This window comes from Lynx rufus, unplaced genomic scaffold (genome assembly GCF_022079265.1).
Source record: "Lynx rufus isolate CCGP_SWC_20201006 ecotype Redwood Valley unplaced genomic scaffold, mLynRuf1.p SCAF_5, whole genome shotgun sequence".
NCBI lineage: Eukaryota > Metazoa > Chordata > Mammalia > Carnivora > Felidae > Lynx > Lynx rufus.
Genome location: NW_025814867.1, coordinates 77,011,144 through 77,038,076, shown reverse-complemented (window position 1 = coordinate 77,038,076; position 26,933 = coordinate 77,011,144). Strand labels below are relative to the sequence as shown.

The following is a 26,933-nucleotide window of genomic DNA, read 5'->3' as shown; positions in this document are numbered from 1 at the left end:
TGCAAGATGAAACAAAAAAATGTTCAAGACCTAAGGTTCACAGGACACCTCAATTACAAACCATGAAACAGAACACTCATCACTTTCCCTGGAGGCAGCAAGGAAAGTATTTTCAGCTCTCTTATGCCAGTGGAAAAATAAGACGGTTATAGGACATTCTGAAATGTTTAAAAAAAGCAAAAAAAAAAAAAAAAAAGACCCATAATCCCATCACTTAGAATAAAGCATTACGATCCTTATAATAAGTAAACTTGTTCTATTTCATCTTTTAAGAAAAATAATTACTCATATAGAAAAATGTACATTTATGTACCACTTAATTTTTTGTAAAATTAACACCTATGTAAGCACCATTTGGGTCAACAAATAGAACTCTGCCAAGATTCCAGAAACTCTGACAATACCCTTCCATATTGTGACCCTATGTAATGTTTAATATTAAATTTCAGTTATCTAGTAGACCAACTTTTAAAATTAAGAAACTGAGTTACAAATAGAGCTTCAGACTAGGACCACACTAGTCTCAGCATGCTTAGCCTGTACTCTTCACTCTAGCTGACTGCCAGGTATACTGGTCCTAGGAAACTAGCAGCTGGTGGCCCCTCCCCACATTCCCGGGCAGCAAAGCCTTCAGGTTCAGCAAGAATAGAAGCAAGAGATAGTTGGGTTCTTTTGTTTGTTTTGTTTTTAATGTTTATTTATTTTTGAGAGAAAGAGAGAGAGTGTGAGCCAGGGAGGGGCAGAGAGAGAGGGAGACACAGAATCCAAAACAGGCTCCAGGCTCAGAGGTGTCCGCACAGAGCCCAACGAGGGACTCGAACCTATGGACCACCAGATCATGACCTGAGCTGAAGTTGGATGCTTAAGCGACCGAGCCACCCAGGCACCCCAGCAGGACGTAGTTTTTAGCCAGGTTCCAAATATGCTCCCTCTCTTTCCTCTCTCAGGCTTAGTTCCTCTCTTCTTTCAGTTTGTGCTCCATAGGTGATAAATGCTAACTCAATACAAAAGGCTTCGCTCCAAATTACTGGGGATGGGGAAGTTCTGAGACCTAGAACTTAACAAATGACTTAGCCTTCAGACTAATTCTTACAAAAAGGTCTAATGGGAGAAGAAAAACTTGATTATACTGGTACTTCACATAAATCAGTGTCCTAAACTCTGGCATTTCCATGTATCTAAAATGTGAAGTAATCCAAAACTTCAAGCTCGCATTTAATTTAGTAATGTATTTCTTTTGGATACAGAGTGTTTAGCAAAGCACTCTACTACTATTGTTTAAAATGTTAGTGTTGGTATGGGGATCACTGGAACACTTTTTGTTCCAATACTTACATAGAAAAACATTAAATCCAATTAAGCCTAAGACTGCTAATATTTTCAAATAAATCTGAGATCTTGACTCTGAAAAGAAATCCTGAACCTATTTTTCCTAGAGACATACGGTTTTTAAAAATTCTCCAAAAGAAGCCAGGCAACACAGATAAGGGTTGGGATGGAGGCAAGTTGGTCTCTCTCACAAAAAAAGGTGGCTACCATACAGAGGTAAAACCCCAGGAATTCAGAAGGAAGCCAGAAGTTGTGTATCTTCAATGCCTGCTGCTTTTTCAAAGAAAACAACAAAATTAGAAATCAAAGTAATATTTTTCATCTTTCTTACTTGTCATGAGCACCAAAACTTTAACGTGAATCAGCTGAAAGAGTAATATGATATAACATTGAACTAGGGTTTCCACTTACACCTTCATTTTCAAGTCTGAGTCCAACTGTCCTCTCTGTATCAGAAATTTTCCCCTTTGAACAACACCTGAGGAAAAAAATTGGGAGAGTGTAGACTGGATATATACTTTTTAATGTTTATTCATTTATTTTGAGAGAGAGAGAGAGTATAAGTGGGGAAGGGGCAGAGGAAGAGGGAGAGGGAGAATCCCAAGCAGGTTCCATGCTGTCAGCGCAGAGCGTGACACTGGGCTCAAACCCACAAACCATGAGATCATGACCTGAGCCGAAATCAAGAGTCGGACACTTAGCCGACTGAGCCACCCAAGCACCTCTAGACTGGATTAATTTTAACCTGTAAATGATACACTAGTTTTAGAAATAAGACTTAATAATTTGTAAATAAAAACTGCCTTGAGTTTATATAGTCCTCTAAACCAAGAGTCAGCAAAGTTTCTGAAAAAGGATCAGATAGTAAATATTTTAGGCTTTGCAAGTCTTGTGGGTTTTTTAAGTAATCTCTATGTCCACCATGGGGCTCAAGCTCACGACTCTGAGGACCACATGCTTTACCACTGAGCCAGCCAGGTGCCCCAAGTCTTAGAATTTTTGTCACATTTTCTCAACTTCCATCATAGCTTAAAAGCAGCCAGACAACATGTAAATGAATTAGCATGAATGTGTTCCAATAAAACTTTACTTAAAAAAATAGGCAGGTGGACCAGATTTGGACAATGGCCCATAGTCTACCCCAAACTCTGTTATCAAGGAACTATCATCCAAAATACTAAGGGCACACAGAACTGCCTTCACTGTTCTTATACTAGAGGTGCTAATGCCTAAAGATGCCTACCACAACCACACTCCTATCCAAGTGGTACCTGCCTGCATCTCCCAACCCCTAAAGCCCAGAAGAGAAGAGCACCCTCTGAGCTAGGGTGGGCATTAGACACAACAGCTACCCGTGTACCCATATATGCTAACCAGCTACCAGAGCTGAGTAGAGTTCATAAGTCTTTAGACGTAGTTATTCACAAAAATAGCTTACAAAGAAAATAATCCATCAAAAGAAAACTTAGAATGAACTGAACCATGTACCTCTTCTCACTTCTCACTGAGCATAGAGGTCCCCTTGTTTCAACAACTCTATCTGCGAAGATGACAAAGAAAAGATTGAATGTTTCCTTTATTAACCAACCATATAGCTAGAATTTCAACTGACGCAGTTTCCAAAGTATCAAGACATTCACTTATCATTTAGTGCCGTTAGTGAACAGCCAGTGGAGAAATATGAAGAAATTAACAAAATAAATATTAAGAAACTAACTCCAGGCTCACAAAATACTTGCTATGTAGAAGCTAAGAATAACAATCAAGAGGTATTTTATGAATCTACTTCATCTTGAAATCGCTTTTTTACTAAAGTACTTGTACTGAATAAGACCAAGTCAATGCCCTGGGTCAACAATGTTTTAAAGTTTGGTACACCATCTTTCACTAGCACATCATTTCTCAATTCCGTATGCACATGAACTAAGGTCAATACACGGAGATAAGGCTAAATCTGGGAACTCACATTGTTTTGGAACAAACTGAGTTGTTTTGACTCCGTGACTTTGCTCTTCCCCCCAGCCTTTGGTCTTTAATGTGTCCATGTGACTTCTTTGAGAGCTTAGAAACATAAAAAGTGAAGAAGGTCAAATATAAAAGGAAAGTCCACCATAAATATTCATGATCTCCGACTGACAAGCTTCTCAAAATAGGAGTTACTGATTACCCTGTAACTTCAAAATTATGAGAGGATGCAACATAGTAACATCTGGGACTTGGATACAAGGAGTGTAATCCTGATTCTAATACCTCAGCCAAGTTACCTAACCTCCAGTTTCTCTGTAAAATTGGATGTTCTCAATCCCCAGCACCACCCTGACTAAAAAAACCTCAGTGTGATAAAACTCAGGTTAAAAGATGAAAAATTGTAAATGATATAATGAAATGGACCCTGAAACCATACAATAAAAGCAGGACTGTAAACGGCAAAATAGTTTGAGGATTTTGCCAACATGACAAAAGCAAAAGCTCAGGAAGCATACTGCTGCTTCCAACAGTGGCTAATCAAAACGGAGAAAATATTAACATTCTGCCTAAGAGAATAAAAAAAAAAGCTCACAGACAGCAAGTTAAAATTCCTAGACAAATAATCTTCTGCTATTTGTACATTCAACAAGCTAGACAGTCCTGTGACTTTTTCACCTTCAACTTGCCGTTACATGATTTCCAGGATCTTCCCCACCCCCACCGTGTATTCTCACACCACTTGTTAGAATTATCACCTATGCCTCAATCCTGAGCTCATATATTTTTTGTCCCTTTTTTACAGGCTAATATAAGGCCAGACATCAGCTCCTTCTGCCACTGTCATCTATTTGCCCAAAGCACTAGAATATTTAATTAACAAACAAGAAGCCTTATAAGGAAAACTTTCTATGACCTGGGGTGACTTGAATCTTGTCTCTGAAGTGGAGGACTTCCAATTGTGCAAAAATGCATTCACTAACATGCCACTGGGACTGTGTGTATATCTGACAGAGAAGCTGGGGTGGGAGGGAGAACTGGGCTGAAAAGGGGAAGGAGGGAGAAAGGGACAGAGAAAGACAAGAGATTGTGGGAAATGTGTGTGCTGGAGTGTTCGAAAAACCTCTCTGCTCAGTAAGAACCTGACTTCAACCTGTAATTCTACTTTTCTATATCAGAGTTTCAAGAGTTCATGTGAACAAAAGAGTCTAAAGCTGACAGAAAATTCTGTTTTGCAAAACCACTGCCGTGTGTCTCATTACTAGATACAACGTTCAGGCATATAACAAGGCTAATTCTCTCAAAGCTAACCTCTTTTTTCAACAAACCCTTCTCACCAATCCCCTCTCCAAAAATAAGGAAAAAGATGTCTGGCAAAGCATTTATTTTGTTAGCTCATTTCTACCTGTGATAAGTTGAAGTTACAGAAGGAACAGAGTTTCCATGACCACCTTCTTTAAGTCGCTCCAATAACCTTCGGTATTTCTCCCTTTCCTCTTTCTGAACACCCTAAGTAAAAGAAAGCATGTTAGTTAAGTACTGTAACATTAAACCTATCATTAAATCATAAACAGAAACTAAGAGGTCAAATGCCGCCCACAAACGTGTTTGTCAGCATTTAAAAAATTTCTTTGAGTTCCCAACTTGATAAATCTGAAAAGAAAAATCCAAACATCTGGCCTGTTTCAAAAAACTGAATCAACAATGTGAAGCTGTGTAGGGCTATTCTCCTTAGATGGGCCATTCACTCCAGCCCACTTCACTCATTTGTGTTACCTGCTTGACTCAGATGGCATCTAGGTTTTTGATAGCAGTTTTTTGTCAACCACAAAAAACTCAACGGAAATAATCCACCTGCATATTTAGAACATTCAGCTTCCACAGTGAATATGGTCTCACTAAGTCACCAATGACTTCCATGGCCAGACCCAGCAGACACTTCTTCAGCCCTCATGTTACTCGACCACTCTCTCTGGCATCTCACCCTGCTGACCTCACCTTGCCTTCCTAGACTATACACTCCTGATTTCTTCTTATCTTCTTAGTCTCCACTGCCTATTTCTCCTTCTGCCTGCCCTCAAATACAGGCAGTCTGCCTGTCATCTCTTCTCACACTACATTCTCTCCCTGAGTCATCTCTCCCTTGATTTATTGAACATCAATACACAGAAGATACAGAAATGTGTCTCTAACCCTGCCTTCTTCTTATAACTCCCATCACCTATATCCAAGAGTCTACAGACAGGTCTTGCGGTTTCACAGGCACTTTAAACAATGTCCCAAAACTGAAGTCATCAACTTCCCCCTACACACACTGGGTATCTTGGTCAGTGACCAAGACTGAAATCTGAGACTCAGGCTCTTCTCTCTAGCTTTGTATTACACTTAACCAATGAAAATGTCCTTGCTAATATTACCTTCTAATATTTCTAGAATATATCCTGTGTGCACCTCATATATATTTGCTCAGTCTCATCTCTGACTTCTCACCTAAGAGGTACTGAAGCCTACTTCCATCCCTTCCTCCCTCTGCTTGCCTCTGTTGATTCACCTAGTTAGGCACAAGCTCCGAGAGGATGGGGGCTACATTTTATTCAATTTTTGAATTGAACTGAATTGAATTTGAATTGAATTGCTGACAACTAGCACAACACCTGGGCCTCAAATAAGTAATTCTTACACAAATTGAACTAAGTGGTTCAGAAAACCATCCAGCAAATTGCACTAGGTGATGGTCCTGAGAAATGCCATGGATACACGAATAATTCTAAATTTTCCTAGAATAAGCAAAGATTTCAAGAGGGAAGTAAAAAGAAGACTGTTGATGAAGACATCATGCTAAGTACCCTGAAAAGGGAAGGAAAAAGCAGACGTGTTCACCATTTACTTCTCTTACTTAGCCACAGTTATTACACCTTATGAAAGAAACAAGTTAAAATAATTCAAACAGCGAAAAGGAATACAATCTCCTCTCTTTCTAGCATGATTCCTTTTTCTGTCCCACAGTGAAAAAGAATCTGAAAACTGACTAACTTATATACGTATAGAAGCCTCCAGAAGTATCAGTGGTTACTTGTTTAGCATCAGACATGGTGGTGGGGCCGCGCACTAAAAGGGAGACTGGGAAATTTACAGTGTACGTCCTTTTCGTACCTTTTGAATTTTGTACTCCAGTACACATACTATCTATTCCCCTAAGAATTCATAAAATATTTTTTAAAAGAGATCAGGCTAAAACGGCTTACCTCCTCCACAGTACAGTGGGGACGCCTCAGACCCTTGCCACCCTCTTCAGAAATCATCTCTGTTACAACCTGTTCCTGAGGCTTCCAGGTTAAAGAACTTTCTGAAGGGCCTTTGCTGTGGCGACGGCCACCAGGTCTTCTACTATACCCTTCTGAGTTCAAAGTAAAACTGCGAGACAGAAAAAAAGAAAAGAAAAAGTTATCGCCAAACTGCTTAAATTGCCATCATTTAATCTCCCAAACCATCCTGTGATTAAGCTGTCTGTCCTAGGTTGAGCCTGCTCCTGGCAAACCAGAAAACTACCACTCACAACAGTTAAATCTGTCTCTAAAGTGGAGGGCACCCCAGCATTCCGCCCTGGAATGTCTGTTTGCAGCCAACAGGGCTGCCACACGGAAGCCTCTGCCTTCTTCCTCATGCTCACATGTCCAACCACAACTCTGGATTTAGCTGTGTTATTACACATACCCTCCTCAGACACTACACTCTCGCTTTAGTCACCTGCACCAGTGGCATTACTGATTCGTGTGACTCCCTGTTTACTGTGTCTATCCCACACTAAACTTCAAATTCCATGAAAACAGAGATGACATCCTTTCACCACTGTACCCCAGTACAGGACCTAAGCCAAAAGGCACTCAGTAAATATCCAATGAATGCTGAATTAATGAATGCTAAAGAAATGGAAGCCATGAAGCCCCCACCCAGTCCTTGTTGCTGGTGACAGAGCCTGCTTCTCCTGATGTCATCAGTAATGCGTCAAACTGGTATCATACCCCTCTTGATGAGATATTTTAAAGAAGATAAACCACTGATGTAGTATTTTTACAAAATGAAAAAACCAACCAAACAAAAAAACACTGCATAATCTTGAACAAATAATAAGTAAACATCAGACAAAATTAAAGAACGTTCTACAAAAGAAATGCCTTCTACTCTGTAAAAATATCCATGCCATCAAGGACAAAGAAAGGCTAAGGAATTGTTCCAGATTAAAGGAGATCAAAAAGCCATGAAAATTAAATGTAATACATGATCCTGCACTGAATCCTTGACCAGAAAAAAAATAATCTCTATAATGGAAAGATTTTAATGAGATTATAGAATAGTATTGTACCAGTGTTAAATTTTCTGATTTTGTTAATCTGTGATTATGTAAGCGAATGTCCTCACTCTTAAGAAATAAACACGCTCATGAGCTTATGATTAAAGGAGCATGAGCCTAAGACTTACTCTCAAAAGCTTCAGAAAAAAATATTAGGTATATATGACAGAGCATGATGAAGCAAATGAGGCAAAATGGTAATAACTGGTGCAAGAGGGGGAGGGGCAGAGAGAGAGGGAGAGAATCTCAAGCAGGCTCTACGATGTCAGCACAGAGCCTGACACAGGACTCAATCTCATAAACCATGAGATCATGACCTGAGCCGAAATCAAGAGTCAGATGCTCAACTGACTGAGCCACCCAGATGCCCCTATAGAGTTTTAAAATACATAAAGACAAAATACATGAAGCAAAAACTGACATAACTAGATGGAAAAATAGACACATCCATAATTATAGTAGAAAACATCAACACTCCTTGGTCACCAATCCATAAAAAGGTAGGTACAAAATCAGTTAAGACCCTGGTTGATGCTTATGGTAATTCTCTACAACAACAGTGTAGACTATATGCACATAATGGTAATTTTAGAGTGGAAACATATCAATCACAATTTGTACATATAATTTTGGAAGACATAGTGTGCCATACAATGTCTCCTAGGAATGTGTTTACTCTGCAAGGAAATTAAATGTTGTTCTACAATAAATGTTAGCGAATATAAAAAAAAGAAGAAGAAGAAGAAGAAAGAAAATCAGTAAGACTGTAAAACATTATCAGTCAACTTGACCTAACTGGCAATCTAGAACATTCCACCTAAAAATAACAGAATACATATTCTTTTCAAGTGCACATTGAACATCATCCAGGCAGACCATATTCAGGTCATAAAACAAATGTTACCAAATTTTAAAGAACTGGAATTACACTACAGTATATCTCTGACAGTAATGGAATTAAATGAGAAATAACAAAATGATATTTGTACTTTCTCTCTTAACCCTACAATCAGCTATTTATTCAACAAAGTGAGAACACAGAAAGGAGAAGAAAATTACTAATAAAAACATTTCATAAAGCTGATGTGTTTAGTATACGGAAACTTATCATGGTTTCTGCACTTTCTATATGTATATTATGCTTCCAAAATAAAGTTTAGGGAAAAAATTAAGTTTAGGGGAGGTGGGGGGGAATGGGTGAAATAGGTGATGGGGATTAAAGAGTACACTTATGACGGGGAATTGAGCAATGTGTAGAAATGTTGACTCACTCTATGGTACAGCTAAAACTAACATTAACACTGTATGTTAACTATACTAGAATTAAAATAAAAAACTTAATAAAAAAATAAAGTTTAGAAGTGAGCAACAAATCTTTTTTAAAAGGTTTTCAACATCAGATGCTATAAGCATATGATGATATAGAAAGAGTAACACACACCTGAGTTCAAATCTCTCAACAGCTGTATGATATCTGGCAAATTACTAAACTCGGAGTACTTCTTAACAAGATTACATAAAAGAATAAGTTTCCATTTACAGGAAGGCAGAATTTAACACTTACCCAAAGGAAGGCAGGACTCTGCGAGGCTGATCTCGGGTTACTGTCACTCTGATCTTTGGATAGTCACTTATTCCATTAGGAGATTTATTACCTATTTTAAAAATGCATTTGTAATTGTAAAAAAAAACCAAAAAACAACAACCCAACCCAAAAACCTGTGAACAGTCTGCATTAGAAAATCTGTGAGCAGACTACATTGTAGAACTAAATACCCTATTCTTTCAAATTCTATTACTATATAGCACAGAGATCCAGTACAAATTGTAAAAGTTGAAGAAAAAGCAATAGTGCTTAGTTTGCCTTGGACCTCAGAGAGACCGTAAAAATTCACAGGCAAGCTCTTCAAGTTTCACTTGCATCCTGGGACCATTAAGAAGCATGGGGAACTCAGTGATTACAAACTCCCTGTAATCTAATCAAATTGAGTGAGTTGTTCAAATCATTTCTTCTTCCCAAGAAAACAGAAGTTATTATTACTATTTTTAAACAGAAGTTATTTTTAAATGAAAACTTGCTATAGGCTACTACAGTTCACTGGAAGCTTCCAACACTTATGAGATGGTTTACTATACCTCAAAAACAAGTAACCACACTTTCATCAGCCCCATTCACTGCTGGAGCTACTATAGAGGTGTAGAGTCTCTGAGGACTCCAAAATGTAAAGAGATTTAAAACTGAAAGTTTTTTCATTTAAGTCTGTAGCAGCAAAACTTAAACTGACCTGAATTCATTTGTTTGCAAAATCTGATGTGAACCACTGTTCAATCCTAATGGATTGTTAACAATATTCAATAAACACAACATATCTAAAATATGAAAGATTCTAAATTCCAAGCCCATCTTCAAGGGTTTCAGATAAGAGACTGTACAAGAAAGGTGCCCTAGAAATACCTGTGTTTCTCTGACTAGGCTACACAAATACACAGAAACATAGTGTTGGTACCTCAGGCACAAGACAAATGTATCATCCCTTCCATATGTCCAACTTAATAATAAATAACTTTTTTAATAGTTTTTTTTAATGTTTATTTTATTTTTGAGAGAGAGAGCACAAGCAGGGGAAGGTGGTGGGGGGTGGGGGGAGCAGGGGATCTGAAGCAGGCTCCAGGCTCTGTGTTGACAACAGAGAGCCCAATGTGGGACTCAAACTCATGAACTGTGAGATTCTGACCTGAGCTGAAGTAGGATGCTTAACCGACTGAGACATCCAGATGCCCCAAAGATAAATGACTTTTAATATTTATATATTCAAATGATATGAATAGATTATAAAATCTAATTTGTATTGCTTCTAAAATGAAAGACTGCAAAAAAAAGTATCATTTTTGTTCCAGGTCTTTTGGAACTAGATTCTCAGACTCAGGGGTATGCATTTACTCCCCTTTGCTCTTCTCTTCTACCAGAGATACTTTACTAAAAAAGTTTGAGTAGCACTACTGTAAGGTTTTTGTCATTTCCTCAATTTCTTCTATTTTTGATCTCTGAACCCACAACTTTTCTAAAAGCTTTTTTCTCTTTCTCTCAAACTTCATATGCTGTGTGACAGAGATCACAGCCATTTTCAGGAGTCTGGATTCTTCCTATTCTTCCCCATGATAGAATTTTATACAGTATGTACAATAATTACAATTCAACTTTGGGCTCCAACAATAATATGGAGATTCGTAATCCATAAAAACATGAGAACTGGAAACTTAAAGTTGCTTCCCAATCAGATGATGTTCCTCAAAGGCAGGGTTTAATTATTTTGTTATTTGTTTTATATTTTGTTATGAAAAGTTTTAATTATTGTTTTGTTATTTTGTTATTCTTGATAACTTAACGCATGCCTAGCACAGAGTAAGCTCTCAGGAAATGTTTTTATTTGTTTTTTTTTATGAATGAACCTTGAACTAAGTCACATTAAAGACACTGATAATACAAATAGAAAACACAACCAGTAAATTCAATGCCAATTCTAAAAGAAAGCTATTTCATTTTTAGAATGGTAGAGAGAATATGTCTATGTTCTTATCCCAACCCAAATCAGTATTTTCCTTTCATATTCTCAAAACTCAGAAAACAGAGGCAGAAGGAGGTAGAGGAAAGCAGAAAGATTTTTGACCACCTCACCCAGTTTCAGCATGTTGTTCCAGGATCCAGAACCTGTCAGTTCACAAGATGAAGAATTCGAAAATACCTTAAAATCAAATAGAACCACCTCTGTAGTATCTAAATTTTAGAATTTAAGTAAGTTCTTAATATAAAAAAAATCACTCTATTGGTGATTATTTTGCTAGCTCACAGAAGAGACATCATTAGTGAGACCAAAGGTTTAACTGGTGACGACTCACAAAATTATGTACAAAATAACAATTCTAGGTTCTTTACATATAGTACTTAAATAAGAAAAGCAGATGTATTAGTAGCTGGGCTCTTTATAAATATTTTTTAACTGCATAATTTCTTAACTTTTAAATTCTTGGCCTTTATATCAACATTAATAAAGAATGGTTCTGGGGGGAAAAAAAAAGAATGTTTTTGGAATCAATGTTTCTGGGAAAAAGTCATTCTACTCATTAATTCCTAAAAAGAGAATATTTCTTTTTTTTTAATAAAATGTTATTTATTTAAGTAATCTCTGTATCTAACGTGGGGCTTGAACACACAACCCCAAGATCAAGAGTTGCATGCTCTCTGACTGAGCCAGCCAAACATCCCATAAAAAGAGAATATTTCTAAAATTTAACTTTAATGATGAAGTACAAAAATCAGTAGCCCCAATGGAACCCTATCCCCACTGACCTCTCCTGAAGGGGCCACATTCCGTGTTCCATTACAAGCAGAAGTTACCATGGGCTTTGTGGTCAGCTGGAATGGGAATCCAAATAAGCTGGCAGCATTGTAGAGACTGGTTTTCACTTGGTGAATGAAATAATCTAGAAAATATAGTATAGATTACATACACATATAGAGTAATACACTTCTAGCAAAAAATTAAGAGTATGTCTTAGAAAGGCCTCTCTCAATCTTTATTAGAAGTCCTACTTTCAATCACTGAGATAAGACGGTAACTGTAAAAGTAATTTTTCTCCTATCTGAATAACTGAAATTCCAGCATTCCAGCATTTGGAGGTTTTTTTGTTTTGTTTTTTGAGTTGCTTTTTGGGTGTTTTTTTTTTTTTTTAAGTAAGCTCTAGGCCCAACATGGGACTTGAACTCACAATCCCAAGTTCAAGTTCAAGAGTCGCATGCTCTACTAACTGAGCCAGCCAGGTGCCCCGTAATTTTTGTTTTTCAATAAAATATCTCTTCTGGGATGCTATACAAACATGAAATGATCACTTCAGCAAATCACATACTAATTCATAAAAAAAGTCCTAAAATGACAACTTTTTAAAAATGTTTATTTAGAGACAGAGAGAGAGCATGCACAAGTGGGAGGGGGCACAAAAGAGGGAGAGAGAATCCCAAGTAGGCTCTGCGCTGTCAGCAGAGCCCTACACGGGGGCTCAATCTCAAGAACCATGAGATCATGACCTGAGCCAAATCGAGAGCTAGACACTTAACAAACTGAGCCACCCAGGCACCCATTGAAATGACCGCTTTTAAGCAATGAGTTCTTCAGAATATATAAAATAAATAAGCCAGAGAGATAGGGGCATAACTTAACCTGCAGCATATAGACACTAAACGTGGCAGAATCCGACAGGAAGCAGTATAATTTACTCACTGGTTTGTTCTTACTTCCTGGGAAGGTAACAATACTCTCCTAAATAACTACTTACTAAGTGCCTATTATACATTGGCTACTTCCAAGGTGGAAATTAGTGAAGTATAAAACATGTAGCTCTTAAACATCTCTGATGAAATAAGGCTATTCCTCTACTGGAGAAGACATGTTAGATCTGATGCCCCTCCCTGCCACCAAAAATAAAGATTACAAAATAAGTAAGTAAACAAATAAGGGGGAACGGTAAATTTCAGTACTTGCCCCACTTCCTCTTCTTAGGACACTACCCCTTTCTCATTTCCTACACTGTTGATTGGTTGTCTACAATTTCCTTTCTATTTCCCAGTTAAGGTATTTTAAACCACTAGCTTGAGAGAGAAAGAGACCATCAATTTAGCCACACTCTGCTAAATTTTTTTAGAGAAAAAAAAGCCTGAAACTGAAATGGTGGCTCTTAAACAACAAGCACTCCAGAACATATAAAATATAAAACAGAAATAGAAAGATAGGGGAATAACTTAAACAACAGGGAGATGGGGCACCTGGATGGCTCAGTCAGTTAAGCATTCGACTTCTGTTCAGGTCATGATCTCACGGGTTCCTGGGTTCAAGCCTCAAGCAGTGCTGAGCCTGCTTGAGATTCTCTCTCTCTCCTTTGCTCTCCGCCCCTGCCCCACTCGTGAGTGCACACATGCTCTCTCTGTCAAAATAAATAAATAAACTTAAAAAAAAATCCAGATTATCCCTCTAGTAATGTATCTTATATTCTGCTGTGGTTTTTTTTTTTTTTTTTTAATGTTCATTGATATTTGAGAGAGAGAGAGCACACACGTGGGAGGGGCAGAGAGAGAGGCCCCAGAGGGCATAGTATACTCGTAATAACTAACATAGTTAAATAATGGATGCTAAAAAGCATTGTAACACTTATTTTCCTACAAATTTGTCAGAATCTGAGTATTCCTTCTTTTTTTTTTAATGTTTATGCATTTTTTGAGAGAGAGAGAGAGAGAGAGAGAGAGAGAGAGAGAGAAAGAGCATGAGCTGGGGAGGCGTGGAGAGAGAGGGAGACACAGAATCTGAAGCAGGCTCCAGGCTCTGAGCTGTCAGCACAGAGCCCGACGTGGAGCTCAAACCCAGGAACCATGAGATCATGACCTGAGCTGAAGTCAGATGCTTCGACCTCGACTGAGCTACCCAGGCACCCCAAAATCTGAGTATTCCTAGAGACTAGGCCAAAAAAATCTAAATGACTCAAAAAAGAAAGGGGAGGGGGGAGAAACGAGGACAGGAGAGGAGGAGAAGGAGGAGGAGAAGGAGGAGGAGGAGGAGAGGAAGAAGGTAGACGGCCTATAAAATGGGGATAAGACCACCTTACTTTCTTCACACTAGACTAGGTTAGATCTCTTAAAACCCCTCTGATCTGTAAGATCATAAGTCTGAGATTCTAAGGCTCCCCTTTTCTTTTACCCTCCTTTCTTCCTCTCTCAAAAGCAACCAAGAGAGTTGTATTATCCAACACAGTTGCCAGTGGCCACATGTAGTTACCTAAGTTTATATGTAGTTAAAATTAAATTCAGTTCCTCAGGCACACTGGCCCCATTTCAAGTGTTCAACAGACATCATCACAGAGAGGTCTATTGGATGCAGTGCTGTAGACCTTTACAAACTCTGCCAATAAGTATTATATCCTCTACCCACTGCTTCCCCCTTGGTTCCCATCTATAATTTCAATTCAGAAATTATAATACATATTTCATGGAATCATGGAGGGAGAGATCTTTAACATGGAAGTCCATGAAATAGATGATTACCCTTATTATTTAAGGAACCTTCTATAATATCATCAAAGTTCTTTTGTTTTTCTTGTTTTGTTGAAGTATAGTTGACACACAATGTTTTGTTGGTTTCAGGTGTAACCACTGCCAAAGTTTTTTATTTATATAAATAACTGTTACTTACTTATATTTTTGTTTAAAATTGACTCATGTTTTTTGCTAAATAAATGTATTTGAAAGGTAATTTTATAACACTACTCTAAATGTAAAGAAACATTCTTTGCCTTATAAAGAAATGAAAACATAAAAATGTTAAGTTCTAGCTGGGCCTATTAAAAGAAGGGAGAGTCACATGTAATAGCAAGTAATAAAAACATACTAGCATTAAATCAGGATATTCTGCTTGAAATAATCAGAAAATTAAAAACAACTGAAAAGGATACAACATTTTACTATGTAACATAATTCACATGTTACTTAATGCTATGAAATGCTGTATCCCCTAAAATCCTTTCCTAAACTGATACCCATCTTGTGCTTTGAGAAACACTGTCCCAGTGAATATAAATTCCTCGCACTCAAAGTCCTCTTTAATTTGACATACTTCTCTTTAGCCAACTTCTCCCCTGAATTCTATTCACTATTTCCTAAACTGCACAACTCTTCCATACTGTTCCCTCTGCTTAGAATGCTTTTCCTTCCTATTGCTCTGCTGACATCCCATCCACCCTTTAAGATCCATCTTACACACTAGCTCTTTCATCAAATATTTACTGAGACTTTTAATCAGCTGAAAATTGGACAGTATTTTGTTACTATCTTTCTTATTTCATTTATCACATCCCTACTGACATTAGTAATAATTTATATGCTTGCCTTATACCCTCTACTATACAATTATATACCTCCACAATTGTAAGGTCCTTAAAAATAGAGACCCTGTCTTACTCATTTTTCTATTTCCTGTAGAACCTAACACATTGCTTAGCAGTAAGACATGCTTAATAATTGCTCATTGGATTTAAATGAAATCTTTTTTTTTTTTTAAGTTTTCTTTATTTATTTTGAGAGACAGCAAGAGAACCAGCAGGGAAAGGGGCAGAGAGAAAGAGAGAAAGAATCCCAAGCAGGCTCTGTGCTGTCAACGCAAAGCCTGATGTGGAGCTCGAACTCATGACCATGAGATCATGACCTGAACCCAAATCAAGAGTTGGACGCTCAACAGACTGAGCCATCCAGGTGCCCCTGGATTTAAGTGAAATCTTAACAGACATTTCTACTCTTAACTACCACATCTGGAGGAGATCAAAATTCGCATTCATTTTTCAGACAGAGGAAATATTATTATAGCACTCCATTTTGCCTTTTTTCCTTTAATCTAGTTTTATTCTCTTCTATCAAGCTATGTCTAGCCCTCTGGATCCAGAGAAGTAAACAATTTGGGGCAACACATTAGATTCATTCACTCAGCTATTTGAACTAGATGACTCAATTTTAAGTAGTTTTTACAGTGTTTTTTCCTCAAAAATAAAAAGCGCCTTTCTTTACAGAAAGATTCAGAATTTAAAAAAAATTTTTTTTTCAACGTTTATTTATTTTTGGGACAGAGAGAGACAGAGCATGAACAGGGGAGGGGCAGAGAGAGAGGGAGACACAGAATCGGAAACAGACTCCAGGCTCCGAGCCATCAGCCCAGAGCCTGACACGGGGCTCGAACTCACGGACCGCGAGATCGTGACCTGGCTGAAGTCGGACGCTTAACCGACTGCGCCACCCAGGCGCCCCAAAAGATTCAGAATTTTAAAATACACATTCAACACACAGGCTTATCTATCTGGAAGGATACTTAAGACCCTGATAACAGTCCCTAGAAAAGATAACTGAGTAGAAAAGGGACAGGAAAGAGACTTACTTTTCACAGCATAAACTTTTTACCTTTTGAATTTTGTTCCATGCATATACTTTTCCTACTAAAAAAAACTAATTTTTAAAATTCATATTCAATACCTAATCTTGGTCTTTTGGCTGGTATTTCATCAGTGTCCACTGTAGAAAACAAAGTGCTGAAAAGAAAAAGAGAAAAAAATATATATATTTACATATACACACATATCCATTTCTATAAGTAAACCTAATATGCATACAACACACCCCCTCCATCCACGTTGTCAAAAGATGAGACTCAACTGATGTTTGAAGAGAAAACACTCCTCTGTAGTAGGCCTTCACCATTTGAGGACTTAACACTCTTGTTTAAACTATTTGAAAGAGACCCAAAACTCCCTATCAAATGATAATCTGTAATCTGGCTAAAGTACAAACTTGAAATTGGCCAGAAATCATTTGGCTAGTAAATGAACATAGGTGACAGCCTAGGACTGGTATATCCTTTTTCTCTCCAGCAATGATTTTAAAACAACAAATAACTTCCTTTTGAAAGATGACAACATCTCCCCACCCTCACAAGAAAAGCCATCCTCTACTTTACTAGAAGCAGACAATATAAGAAGCCTTAAAATATAGTTCTTAGCCAGAAAAGGTGTTATATTTAACTGTATTTTTTTTAAATGTTTATTCATTTTGATAGAGCACGAGCGGGGGAAGGGCAGAGAGAGATGGAGACACAGAATCCAAAGCAGGCTCCAGGCTCTGAGCTGTCAGCACAGAGCCCGACGCGGGGCTTGAACTCAAGAACTGTGAGATCACGACCTGAGCTGAAGTCAGATGCTTAACCGACTGAGCCACCCAGGTGCCCCTTTAACTGCATTTTTATCATGGAAACTATATTACAGTGGTAATAAAAAATTGGGGAATTCAGGAAAGTTTTTGGGCCTATATATACCTCAAGAATGTTAAAATCTTACGGTATACTATAATCATCTTTCTAAAGATAATTATAATTGATCATTTTTACCAAAAAAAAATTAACAGAATAAATCCCAGGAGAATACCATTCAGTTAATAACTTTGAACATCCCAGTAAGACCTCCTGGCTTCATTTTGACTGAAACATGGCTTACATTGTGAAGAATTGTTTTAGATAAAGGATGTGTGGTGAAGAACAGGGTTTTGATCTCCAAACCATTGTTTCACTCACTGGCAGGGATTCACAGCAGAAAGAAAGGACAAGGAGAGGAAATTAATATTCTCTTATTCAATAAATATGTACCAAGTACCTATCATGCACCAGCCTCAGCACAAGGCCGCTGAGGTAGAATAAACAAATACCATCCTTATAATATATTAAGCATCATTTAAGGCACTTTACAACATGCTCCCAAATGATCCTCTTATCAACCTCACAAAAAGGTAGAAAAGACTAAGTTGAAACCTTGGTTTCTCTAGAACACATGATGGAATGTAGCCAACAGCCTATCTCATCAATGATCTGCATTTTCAGACTCATGTATTAAATCATCTTGCTCTCTCAAGCTCCAAGAAACTATCCTTCAATAATCCTGGGCTTAATAAAAAAATGAAATTAACACGGTCACTAAAAGTTGATGGGGGAGTAGAGAATTGGTATGGTCTTTTATTCTCTAGATTAATTCTCAAGCAAGGGGTACACACTATGAAATGAGACAAACCAAGGGGCAGATACTAAGTAAGAACAGTTTTATATATATATAAAAAAAAAGAACAGTTTTAGTTTCCCCCAAAATTTTTTAAGCACAAACTAGTGATCTTTTTAAAGAAATGAGACACCTAATTTTCCCCCCTCATATACTAACTCTAAAGCACAGAACCATCCTCCCTCCCTCCCTCGCAAAACACACACACACACAGTTTGACAGCTGTTTCAGAACAAAACAGCTGCTGTTCTTTGGTGCTAAGAGAACAATTCTTGTAGTCAAAACGGCTTTGGTCAAGCTATGAATCTCACTTCCTTTAGCTGCACTTATTGCCTACATATGACACTTGGGAGTGTGCTGTGTAAACAGTGAACCACAACACAGACACTATTCCTTCAATCGTTACTTTTCAACTAACGAAAGAGTAGCAAGATACAATAAAACCCCATTTGACAGCAATCAGATCGGACTCTGACAAGAACATCAAAGATCCTAACCATCACGGTGCACTCCAAAGACAACTAGCTCGTTCCATCAGCAGCAGCCGCATCGCACAGCGTGGAGCGAGCGACTACGTCACCAGGATACCCGCGACTCCCACCTCCACCGCCTTGGCCTGGCCAACTGTTTCGGCAGAGCAGGGCCTGCCTGGCTGGATCAGCGCTCTCGGGGCCGAGCCCCGGGTGGGGGAGGGAGTACAGCCAGGCTGGCGCTCGGCCCCCTCTCCTCTCACCTGTTCGAGCGCCGCCTCTTCAGGAGGGCCCGGGCAGGGGGCACCGGCCGGTCACAGAAACGGAAAATGGTGCCGAGAATCCTAACCAGCCATTTGTACATACCAGGCCCAAGCAGCAGCGGCGGCCGACACACCCCGAGAAGCAAACCCCAGAGCTGTCGCCGCCGCTGCCGCCTTCGCCGCCTCGGCCACCACCGCCAAGGCTCAGTCGCCGACTTATGACGCGATTGGAGGGCCCACAGATAAAACGTCCTGAGGGCTATAGGAGGCCCCCGCCTGCCACCACTCCTGACGTCACCTCCTCCCGCCGGACCGGAAAGCATCTTCGTCCTCAATCTGCGCACGCGCAGCTTCACCCCGTACCACATCCCGAACCTAGCAACCAGAAGGCGTGCGAAACTGTCTCGGTCCAATCGTTGGCGAGATCGAAAGGGCTGTGGGCGGGGCTTTCTGTTCGGCGTAGCCAGTCGCGACACGGCCCGCCGGACAAGGCCCACAGGCCACAACAAGTGAGGCTTCCTCACCTGGGAGCCAGCGCTCAGGAGGCCTGAAATATACTGTAGGTACTCAGTAAATGTTTGTTGAGGGCACAAAATAAAGGTAGGTCAGAACAAATGTTTACCCTGCTGAGTGCCCTTTGGTTTGCATATACCTAAGGTCTAGTACTTTACCACGTACTGTCATGTTCGTTTCTCCCAGCAACCTCAGGCGATGGTGAGGAGTCTTGTGCCCATTTTTAATAAATCAGGAAATCAAGTACAGAGCGATTAAGTAATTTGCCTAAAGTCACAAAGCTAACTAGTGGCGTAGCAGGATTGGAACCGGGATCTGAGAACCAGCGCCAGTCTCTCTCCTGTGAGGCGAGTTTACTGGAAGAGACATGATTATAAATTACAAGATAATTGTGTGCAAAATGCAGTAGGAGCCAGAGAAAGGAAAACTACACCTTGGAGAGGGATAGGGAAGGGCATAATTCAAAGAAGGCTTCACAGAAACTTAAAGACAAGAGGTACCTGTGGCCTAGTACCTGCTAGTCTCCACCCCTGGGCTGGCAGGGAGTGCAAATTAACTCTCCCTGTTATCTAGAGGTCATACTTCTGGTTAATTATCAATAAGAGAAAAAAGTCCCACCCTATTTAGGGACAAGAATATCCAGTCCCCTCCCCCAAACATTGCTGGAATCCTTTTCTGGCCCCACAAATCCATCCCTGACTACACTTGACCTTTACCTCTGATTTAGTTAAGGCCAGACTTCAGGCTTCCTTGAACTTAACACAGGCACTCCCCATTACAGCCTCATCCTGTACTCAATAAAGTGTTCTGGAATTCTGGTGCAAGATACCACCTAGAGCTCCAGAACCACCTGTGGCTATCACCACTCTGGCTTGGGCATATGGGAGGCAGTTCCTAGAGAGTGGAACCAAATCCTAAATGTGAACATAGGCCCCTTCCTTAATTCTCCAAAACACAGTTAACACCAGACTGATTTTTTTTTAAATTTTTTTTAATGTTTATTTATTTCTTGAGAGAGAGAGAGACAGAATGTGAGTGGGTTAGGGGCAGAGAGAGAGGGAGACACAGAATGCGAAGCAGGCCCCAGGCTCCGAGCCATCAGCACAGAGCCCGACGTGGGGCTCGAACCCACGAGCTGTGAGATCATGACCTGAGCCGAAGTCGGATGCTCAACCGACTGAGCCACCCAGGCACCCCAACACCAGACTGCTAATGAAAGTTTGAGAATAGAAAGACCAGAAGTTTTGTGGGTTTTTTTTTTTAAGAAACTGTTTCATTTCCATCAACCCTATTCCATTTTGTTTGCCGTTGTAGAAAAGCAGCTTAAGACCACTCGGTGTTGTTCCTATCCATTCAGTGGTCTCAGCAGTGGGAGCTGCAGAACAGTCTTCACTGGCAGGCTGAGCACTCCGGTCTTCAGTAGAGGACTGCTGAATAGGCATAGAGGGCACCTGCACACCTTCAGTTCAGTCTGCAACTTCAGGTTGAGTAGCAGTGAACTCAGGAAGCTGCTCTTCCTTTTCAATCTCTTCAAGATCTCTGTAGAAGAAGAGACAGGTAGGACCTGATGGTGCCATAGATGTGCAGAACTTCCCAGGCCAGCATCCACCACATCAGACCCACTGAGTGAGCTCTCTTGTTGTAAGCGATAGCAATGTCTATATAGCACATAGGAGAGTTTGTGTTACATGAGCGATGGTAGGCAGGTTAACATAAGATGCCTCTGTGAGAGGCTAGTGGTCAGCCCTGGGATCTGTAACCACCAGAAGTCTCGGTTCCAGGAAGGCTGCCTGGATCTACTTAGTGAAGTTTCCAGGGGTGAAGCAGCCAGCAGCAGGGAGTGGCTCCAGTAGCAGCAGCAAACTTCAGCACAGCTCTCTGGCCAGTGTTCCCAGATGATATGACACTGACATCAGCTGGGTTTTCAAGGCTCCAATGGCACAAGCTGCCAGCAGAAGCTTCTCTCAGGTTCTCTTCAGATTTATGATGTAGATCCCATCACTTTTCCTTTTGTAGGTGTACTGTTCCATTTGGAAGTCAAGGTTAGTGCCACTTAAGTGGGTTCCTGCTGCAAGGAATTTGAGGACATCTTCCTTTTTCATTTGCAGGCCATCATGGGCTCTGAACATTGTGAAAGTTTGCTTTAAGCTATGATAGGAATGTAGAACAAGACCGCTGTGTGGCCCCTCTCTGGGTAATTTGGAAAGCAAAGACCAGAAGATTTAGAAGTGGCTATTATCATCCGTAGTCCATTGCTCATTGCCTCCCAGAAGGATTTTACTCCCCTCAAGGTCATCTCTCTACTCTTTTACAAGCCACCAACAGAAGAGAATTTTCTCTCCACCTCTACTCCAACCTATTTCAGGCTGGACTCCCGGTTAACTTAAAAAATAGTCTACCATGGCATTATTATGCACAGCACTTGAGCTGTGTCCCATGTGTCCATTCCACTATAAAAGATGGCCTTTGCCTTCACTGAACCAAAAAGAACACTCAAGCATTGCAAAGGGATTTTCTGAGACAAAAGAGCAGTCTCTGTTCAAAACATAAATGGGAAAACTGAAAGGTGTTTTAGAATAGCAGCATATCTCAGGTTTGGGCCACCAAGATTTAAGAAAGATTGACACCAAGTCTCAGGCCACTCCAGTACAACACATTTTTTTTTCCTCCCTCACTAATAGCACCTGCGTGCATATCTAATGCTGAAATGTTAGACCCTCTCTATGAAAAGTGGAGGGTTTTGGAATTGCCTCAGTCGAATCTCTGGGCCTCATCAGGAAGCAATAACTCTCGAGTGCAGCAACTGCCAGCCACCGCCTGCACCTGACATTTTGCCACTTGGTGCACTCGCTGTCCTATCATCCCCAGGAGAGGCATGAGCCGATGCCCATCCAGTGGTCAAGGAGTGGAACCACGCTTACTCCAAACCCACCACTGTTGCACCCATTCCTGGACTCAGGAACTCTTCACCAGAGGGCTAGAGGAGAAAACCAAAGCCATATGGAGAAATAAGGACATTGAGGTTTGGATAACTTGCACCCGTGTACTGTTGGAGGGGCACATCCTCATTGCTTAAGTTTTCATTAGGCTATCCTAAATGATTGCCCAATTTTCTGAAAAACAAAATGGCAACAAAAAACTTTGTTGACAAAAAACAACAAAAAACTTCTCTTCCCTCTTCCCCTCCCCTCCTCCTCCTCCTCTTCCTCTTGCTGAGATCCTCTCCTTCAAGCCTTTCCAGGGTCCATCCCAATTTTCCTCAAAACCTACCTCTCCTCCACAGAACAATAAAGACCCAGCCCTCCAATTCATTGCTCAGTCTTGAACATTTTCCCTTTACCAGCATTCTCAGAGTATTAAAAGATTTATTGTCAGCTTTGGTTTTGCTGACCCCTGCCCGAACTCTGGTCCATTTGATAGAAGTAGATTGAAGCCCATAGGTGAGATGCTGTTGGTTTGGGCTTAATGTACCTAAAATCCAACGTAGCTCATAACCCTAAATATTAATTTCCTTCTGGGGACCAACTCTGGTATTCAAGAAAAACGTATCCTCCTAATAATGAGGACTTTGATCTTATTCAGTCTAATAATAACCTTGGCCTTATTATCCCAAAGCAAGTGTAGTTCCTTGTCCTAGATTTTATTAGAAAATTTGCTCACATTAACTTCAGGTTTGGCCTGCCTTGTGAAGAAGTATCTGAGCCTATTTTCTAATCTATAAAATAGAGTTAATCAAATCTGCCTCTCAGATCTGTGGGCCAGTTAAATGTGCTTACGTACGTGAAGGACTGACTTCAGTATCCTGCATGGCTAAGTGCTTAATGTTTCTCTTCCCTCTTCTTCCTTCAGTTATCTAATAAGCCATTTAATTTGTCAGTTCCACATCCTACACTTTCCTGCATTCTCCATGGATCCGCCTTTTCTCCTCTCCAAACCCATCAAACGTACTATCATTCAAGGCCTGATCACTTCTCAGGCCTTCCCAAAAGCCACCTCCTCTTGCATTCTGTCCCTTTTCTATCTATTTGCAGGGTGATCTCTCTTGTGTTGTCTTTTGTTGTTGTTTTGTTCTCTGCTGTGGCTGTTGTTGCTAAGGAAGGTAAATTTATAGTGTTCTTATTTATTAAGGAAAGTAAATGTATAAATTAAATTTGTGGTTTTCTGTTACCATATCCTAAAAGTGGTTGGGTTGATTTTAATCAAATTCCAGATGTTTGGAGTGATCTGACTTCAACTATGGGTACAAGATTCTCATGACCAGTGCTTGGGAAGCCAGCTAAGTAAACATAAAAACAGAAATCTGGTTCTAATAATAATAATATTTTAGATCCAAATAAATCTAAAATATGTGCTACCAGCGTTCCTGAGTCGCTCAGTCAGTTAAGGGTCTGACTTCGGCTCAGGTCATGATCTCACGGTTCGTGAGTTTGCACCCCATGTCGGGCTCTGTGCTAATAGCTCAGAGCCTGGAGCCTGCTTCTGATTCTGTGTCTCCTGCTCTCTGCCCCTCCCCAGCTTGCACTCTGTTGCTCTCTCTCTCAAAGATAAATAAACATTAAAAAAAATGTTTTTTTAATAATAAAATACGTGGTACCAACGGATGTTCAATATTGGCACTACCCCCAAATTTTTTATTTTTTGAAATGAACTTTTAACTAATAAAAGCATTTGCCTCTGTCTTGCCAGTGTGCATACAGGCCTTGCTAGAGCCTTCTATCCTTGAAATGCTCTGGGCAGCACTCTGCAAACAAGCAGTTATTGAAAGCGCTGGACTTGCATTTATTTTATTTGATACATTGTTTGTAAGGAAATCATGGTTTCTTTCTTTCTTTTTTTTGACGTTTATTTATTTTTTGAAAGACAGAGACAGAGCGCCAGCAGGAGAGGGGCAGAGAGAGAGGGAGACACAGACTCCAAAGCAGGCTCCAGGCTCTGAGCTGTCAGCACAGAGCCGGAAGCAGGGCTCCAACCCAGGAACTGTTAGATCATGACCTGAACTGAAGTCGGAAGCTTAACTGACTGAGCCACCCAGGTGCCCCAGGAAGTCATGGTTTCTAAAACAAGGTAGCTCTATTCCATGAAGAATACTTCTTAGGCCAGGAAAGTAGTATACAGACATTTTCCCTCCTGTTTTTTAATAAACTACAAAAAAAAAAGTTAATAAGCTAACCTAAATGTGTTATTCTCTCTATATATTATTTCTTACATTTGTTATATATTATTGTGGCATATATTATTTATTATGTTTATTTGTATTACATGATACTAATATATTAACATACAAAGAAGTGAACAGGAAAAAAAACTTACGTTCTTGCTGCCTTGAAGATAAAATCCACTATCTTAAGCATGGCATGCAGAGTGCCTCCTACCCTGACTTCAAGTTACTTTATCATTTCCCTATGCATCCATCCAAACTGGCAATCCACACTTCTTTTATAACTCCAAGTTTGTTCCCTCTGCCTGAATTGCTTTTCCTCTACTTTCTTCACCTCACAGGCTCCTACCTAGTCTTTAGAATCCAGCTCAAAAAGGATGTCCTGTGTGAAGCTTTTTCCACGGCCCCTCCCCGTGGGATTCCCAGCAACTTACTGCTTCCTCCTCGGTTCTATGGAAGGTGTATCCGTAACTCTATATCAGTATTACTAGTATCATTAATATGTCTGTCTCCTTGTGAGAAGGAGCCATCCCCTATTTTCTCCTCATTATTTTTTTAAATAGAAGCTTGAGAAATGTTCAATAAATGAAGGAATGAAGACATGAAACAAATACATGGATTAGGGGAAAGGTACCCTGATCTCCTTGTAGAAAATGAATCAAGGAAACATTTATTTCTCCAAATGTGAACAGCTAGTGAGATTGTGGGGTCACTGAAGCAGATGAAAGGACAAAATTCTATGTGATAGTGAGTCATATACCAGCTTAGAGCATTAAACCAGGGTGAGAGAGGACATAGGTCACCTTTCCTGACAGCTGAAGCCAATGAGAGTTATAAAAACACCTCCCTTCAGTTCATTACACTTCCATACCTGTTTTTCCTGTCCACGCATTTGGAAGCTTGCCTGCCCCCTTTCTAATCTGCTCTCTGTAGCAAGTGATTTCTAGGTTAAGAAGAAGAAAAAAAGCCAATACATAATACTAAATTGGAAATGAGGCAAACTGTGTTATTCTTGAGTTGTGGTCATTTTTCAGAATCATCGTATGAAGAAAATTGATTGATGATGATGATGAGAAATAAAGACATGGTTTTCCTCAGGATACCTTTGAGTAAATGTTAACATTCAAATAGTTATGAGTTACCCCATCTTTTGGAACTTTGAAAAACTTTTAGTTACTTTTTAAATGTTCATTTATCTGAGAGAGAGAGAGAGAGTGAGCAGGGGAGGAGCAGAGAGTGAGAGACACAGAGAATCCCAAGCAGGCTCTGTGATGTCACCAAACCCTGAGATCATGACCTGAACTGAAACCAAGAGTAGGACAGTTAACCAACGGAGCCACGGAGGCACCCCTAAAAACTTTTATTTTGAAATAATTATAGATTCACGGAAAGCTGCAAAAATAGTACAGGGATGTCCCATGGACCCCCAGTCAGTTTCCCCCAATTGTAACATCTTACATAACTAGAATGCACTATGAAAGCCAATAAATTGACATTAGTACAATCTACAGATCTTATTTACATTTTACCAGTTTTACATGCACTTGTGTGTGTGTGTGGGTGTGTGTGTGCGCGCGCGCACGGTTCTATGCAATCTTATCACCTGTGTAGATTGCTGTAACCCCCACCACAAGCAGGCGACAGAACAAATTCACCTCTCAAAGATTCCCTATTCTCCAATTCTCCCTCGCTTTCCTCTCCCTCCATCTTTTGAAATGCTTTCTGTTTTTTCATATTTGATATTTCTAAGTCTCTCTTCTTGAGAGGATGGGTCCTCCCATTGATACCTTGTGCTATTTTGAACGCTGGAAGTAGAAAAGCACAGACAGCTAGGAAGTTGTAGGAAAACTTGTGTGCCTACTGGCAGGAAAATCAATACTAACACAAAAAGCCCTCCCAACAGAAATTATTCTTATTCCCATAATTGGCTGGTTTCCAGGAAAATGTACATTGGCTCTGTCTAGATAAAGACTTGGCGTGGTACTAAACTGATAGGAGCTCAACAAATATTTATCAGACAAGTACACTGACCCAACAGTGCATTCCACAACAGGTTCCTAAGAGAATGTGGAACAATTCTCCATTTGTTCCAGAGGGCAGTTGTTACCAAACCAGTAAAGCTTACTGCAAATGGAAAACTAAAAAAGCTAGCAGGCCACCTATTTGTTTTTCCTATTTATGTATCCCTAATTTATTTCTCCAGCAGGAGACAAAAAAAAAAAAAAATACACTACAGTACTAACTGAAGTCATTTACCTAAA

The 26,933-nt window shown here is 39.8% G+C and overlaps 1 protein-coding gene and 1 pseudogene across 6 annotated transcripts in view; both read right to left on the bottom strand.

Annotated features, from left to right (window-relative positions):
- The window catches only part of SENP2 (SUMO specific peptidase 2), a 31,545-nt gene extending 12,282 nt beyond the window's left edge, over window positions 1-19,263 (bottom strand). The window contains exons 1-10 of one of the 6 annotated variants that reach the window (XR_006965608.1): window positions 19,002-19,263; window positions 16,704-16,759; window positions 11,994-12,127; window positions 11,322-11,388; window positions 9,210-9,300; window positions 6,540-6,708; window positions 4,700-4,803; window positions 3,296-3,390; window positions 2,818-2,869; window positions 1,741-1,807 (exon numbers count right to left, since the gene is read on the bottom strand). Coding sequence is in view for 5 of the 6 variants with exons in the window: in XM_047098796.1 (XP_046954752.1) it covers window positions 1,741-1,807; window positions 2,818-2,869; window positions 3,296-3,390; window positions 4,700-4,803; window positions 6,540-6,708; window positions 9,210-9,300; window positions 11,322-11,388; window positions 11,994-12,127; window positions 16,704-16,759; window positions 19,002-19,102 (936 nt within the window). In the remaining variant the exon portion in view is untranslated. Of the gene's footprint in view, window positions 1-1,740; window positions 1,808-2,817; window positions 2,870-3,295; window positions 3,391-4,699; window positions 4,804-6,539; window positions 6,709-9,209; window positions 9,301-11,321; window positions 11,389-11,993; window positions 12,128-16,631; window positions 16,760-19,001 lie in introns of those variants that run through there. The other 5 variants (XM_047098796.1, XM_047098795.1, XM_047098798.1 and 2 more) reach the window with 5 other exon arrangements.
- A 536-nt stretch (window positions 19,264-19,799) lies between these two features.
- LOC124527202 (40S ribosomal protein SA-like) lies at window positions 19,800-21,643 on the bottom strand (annotated as a pseudogene).
- Window positions 21,644-26,933: the final 5,290 nt, after the last annotated feature.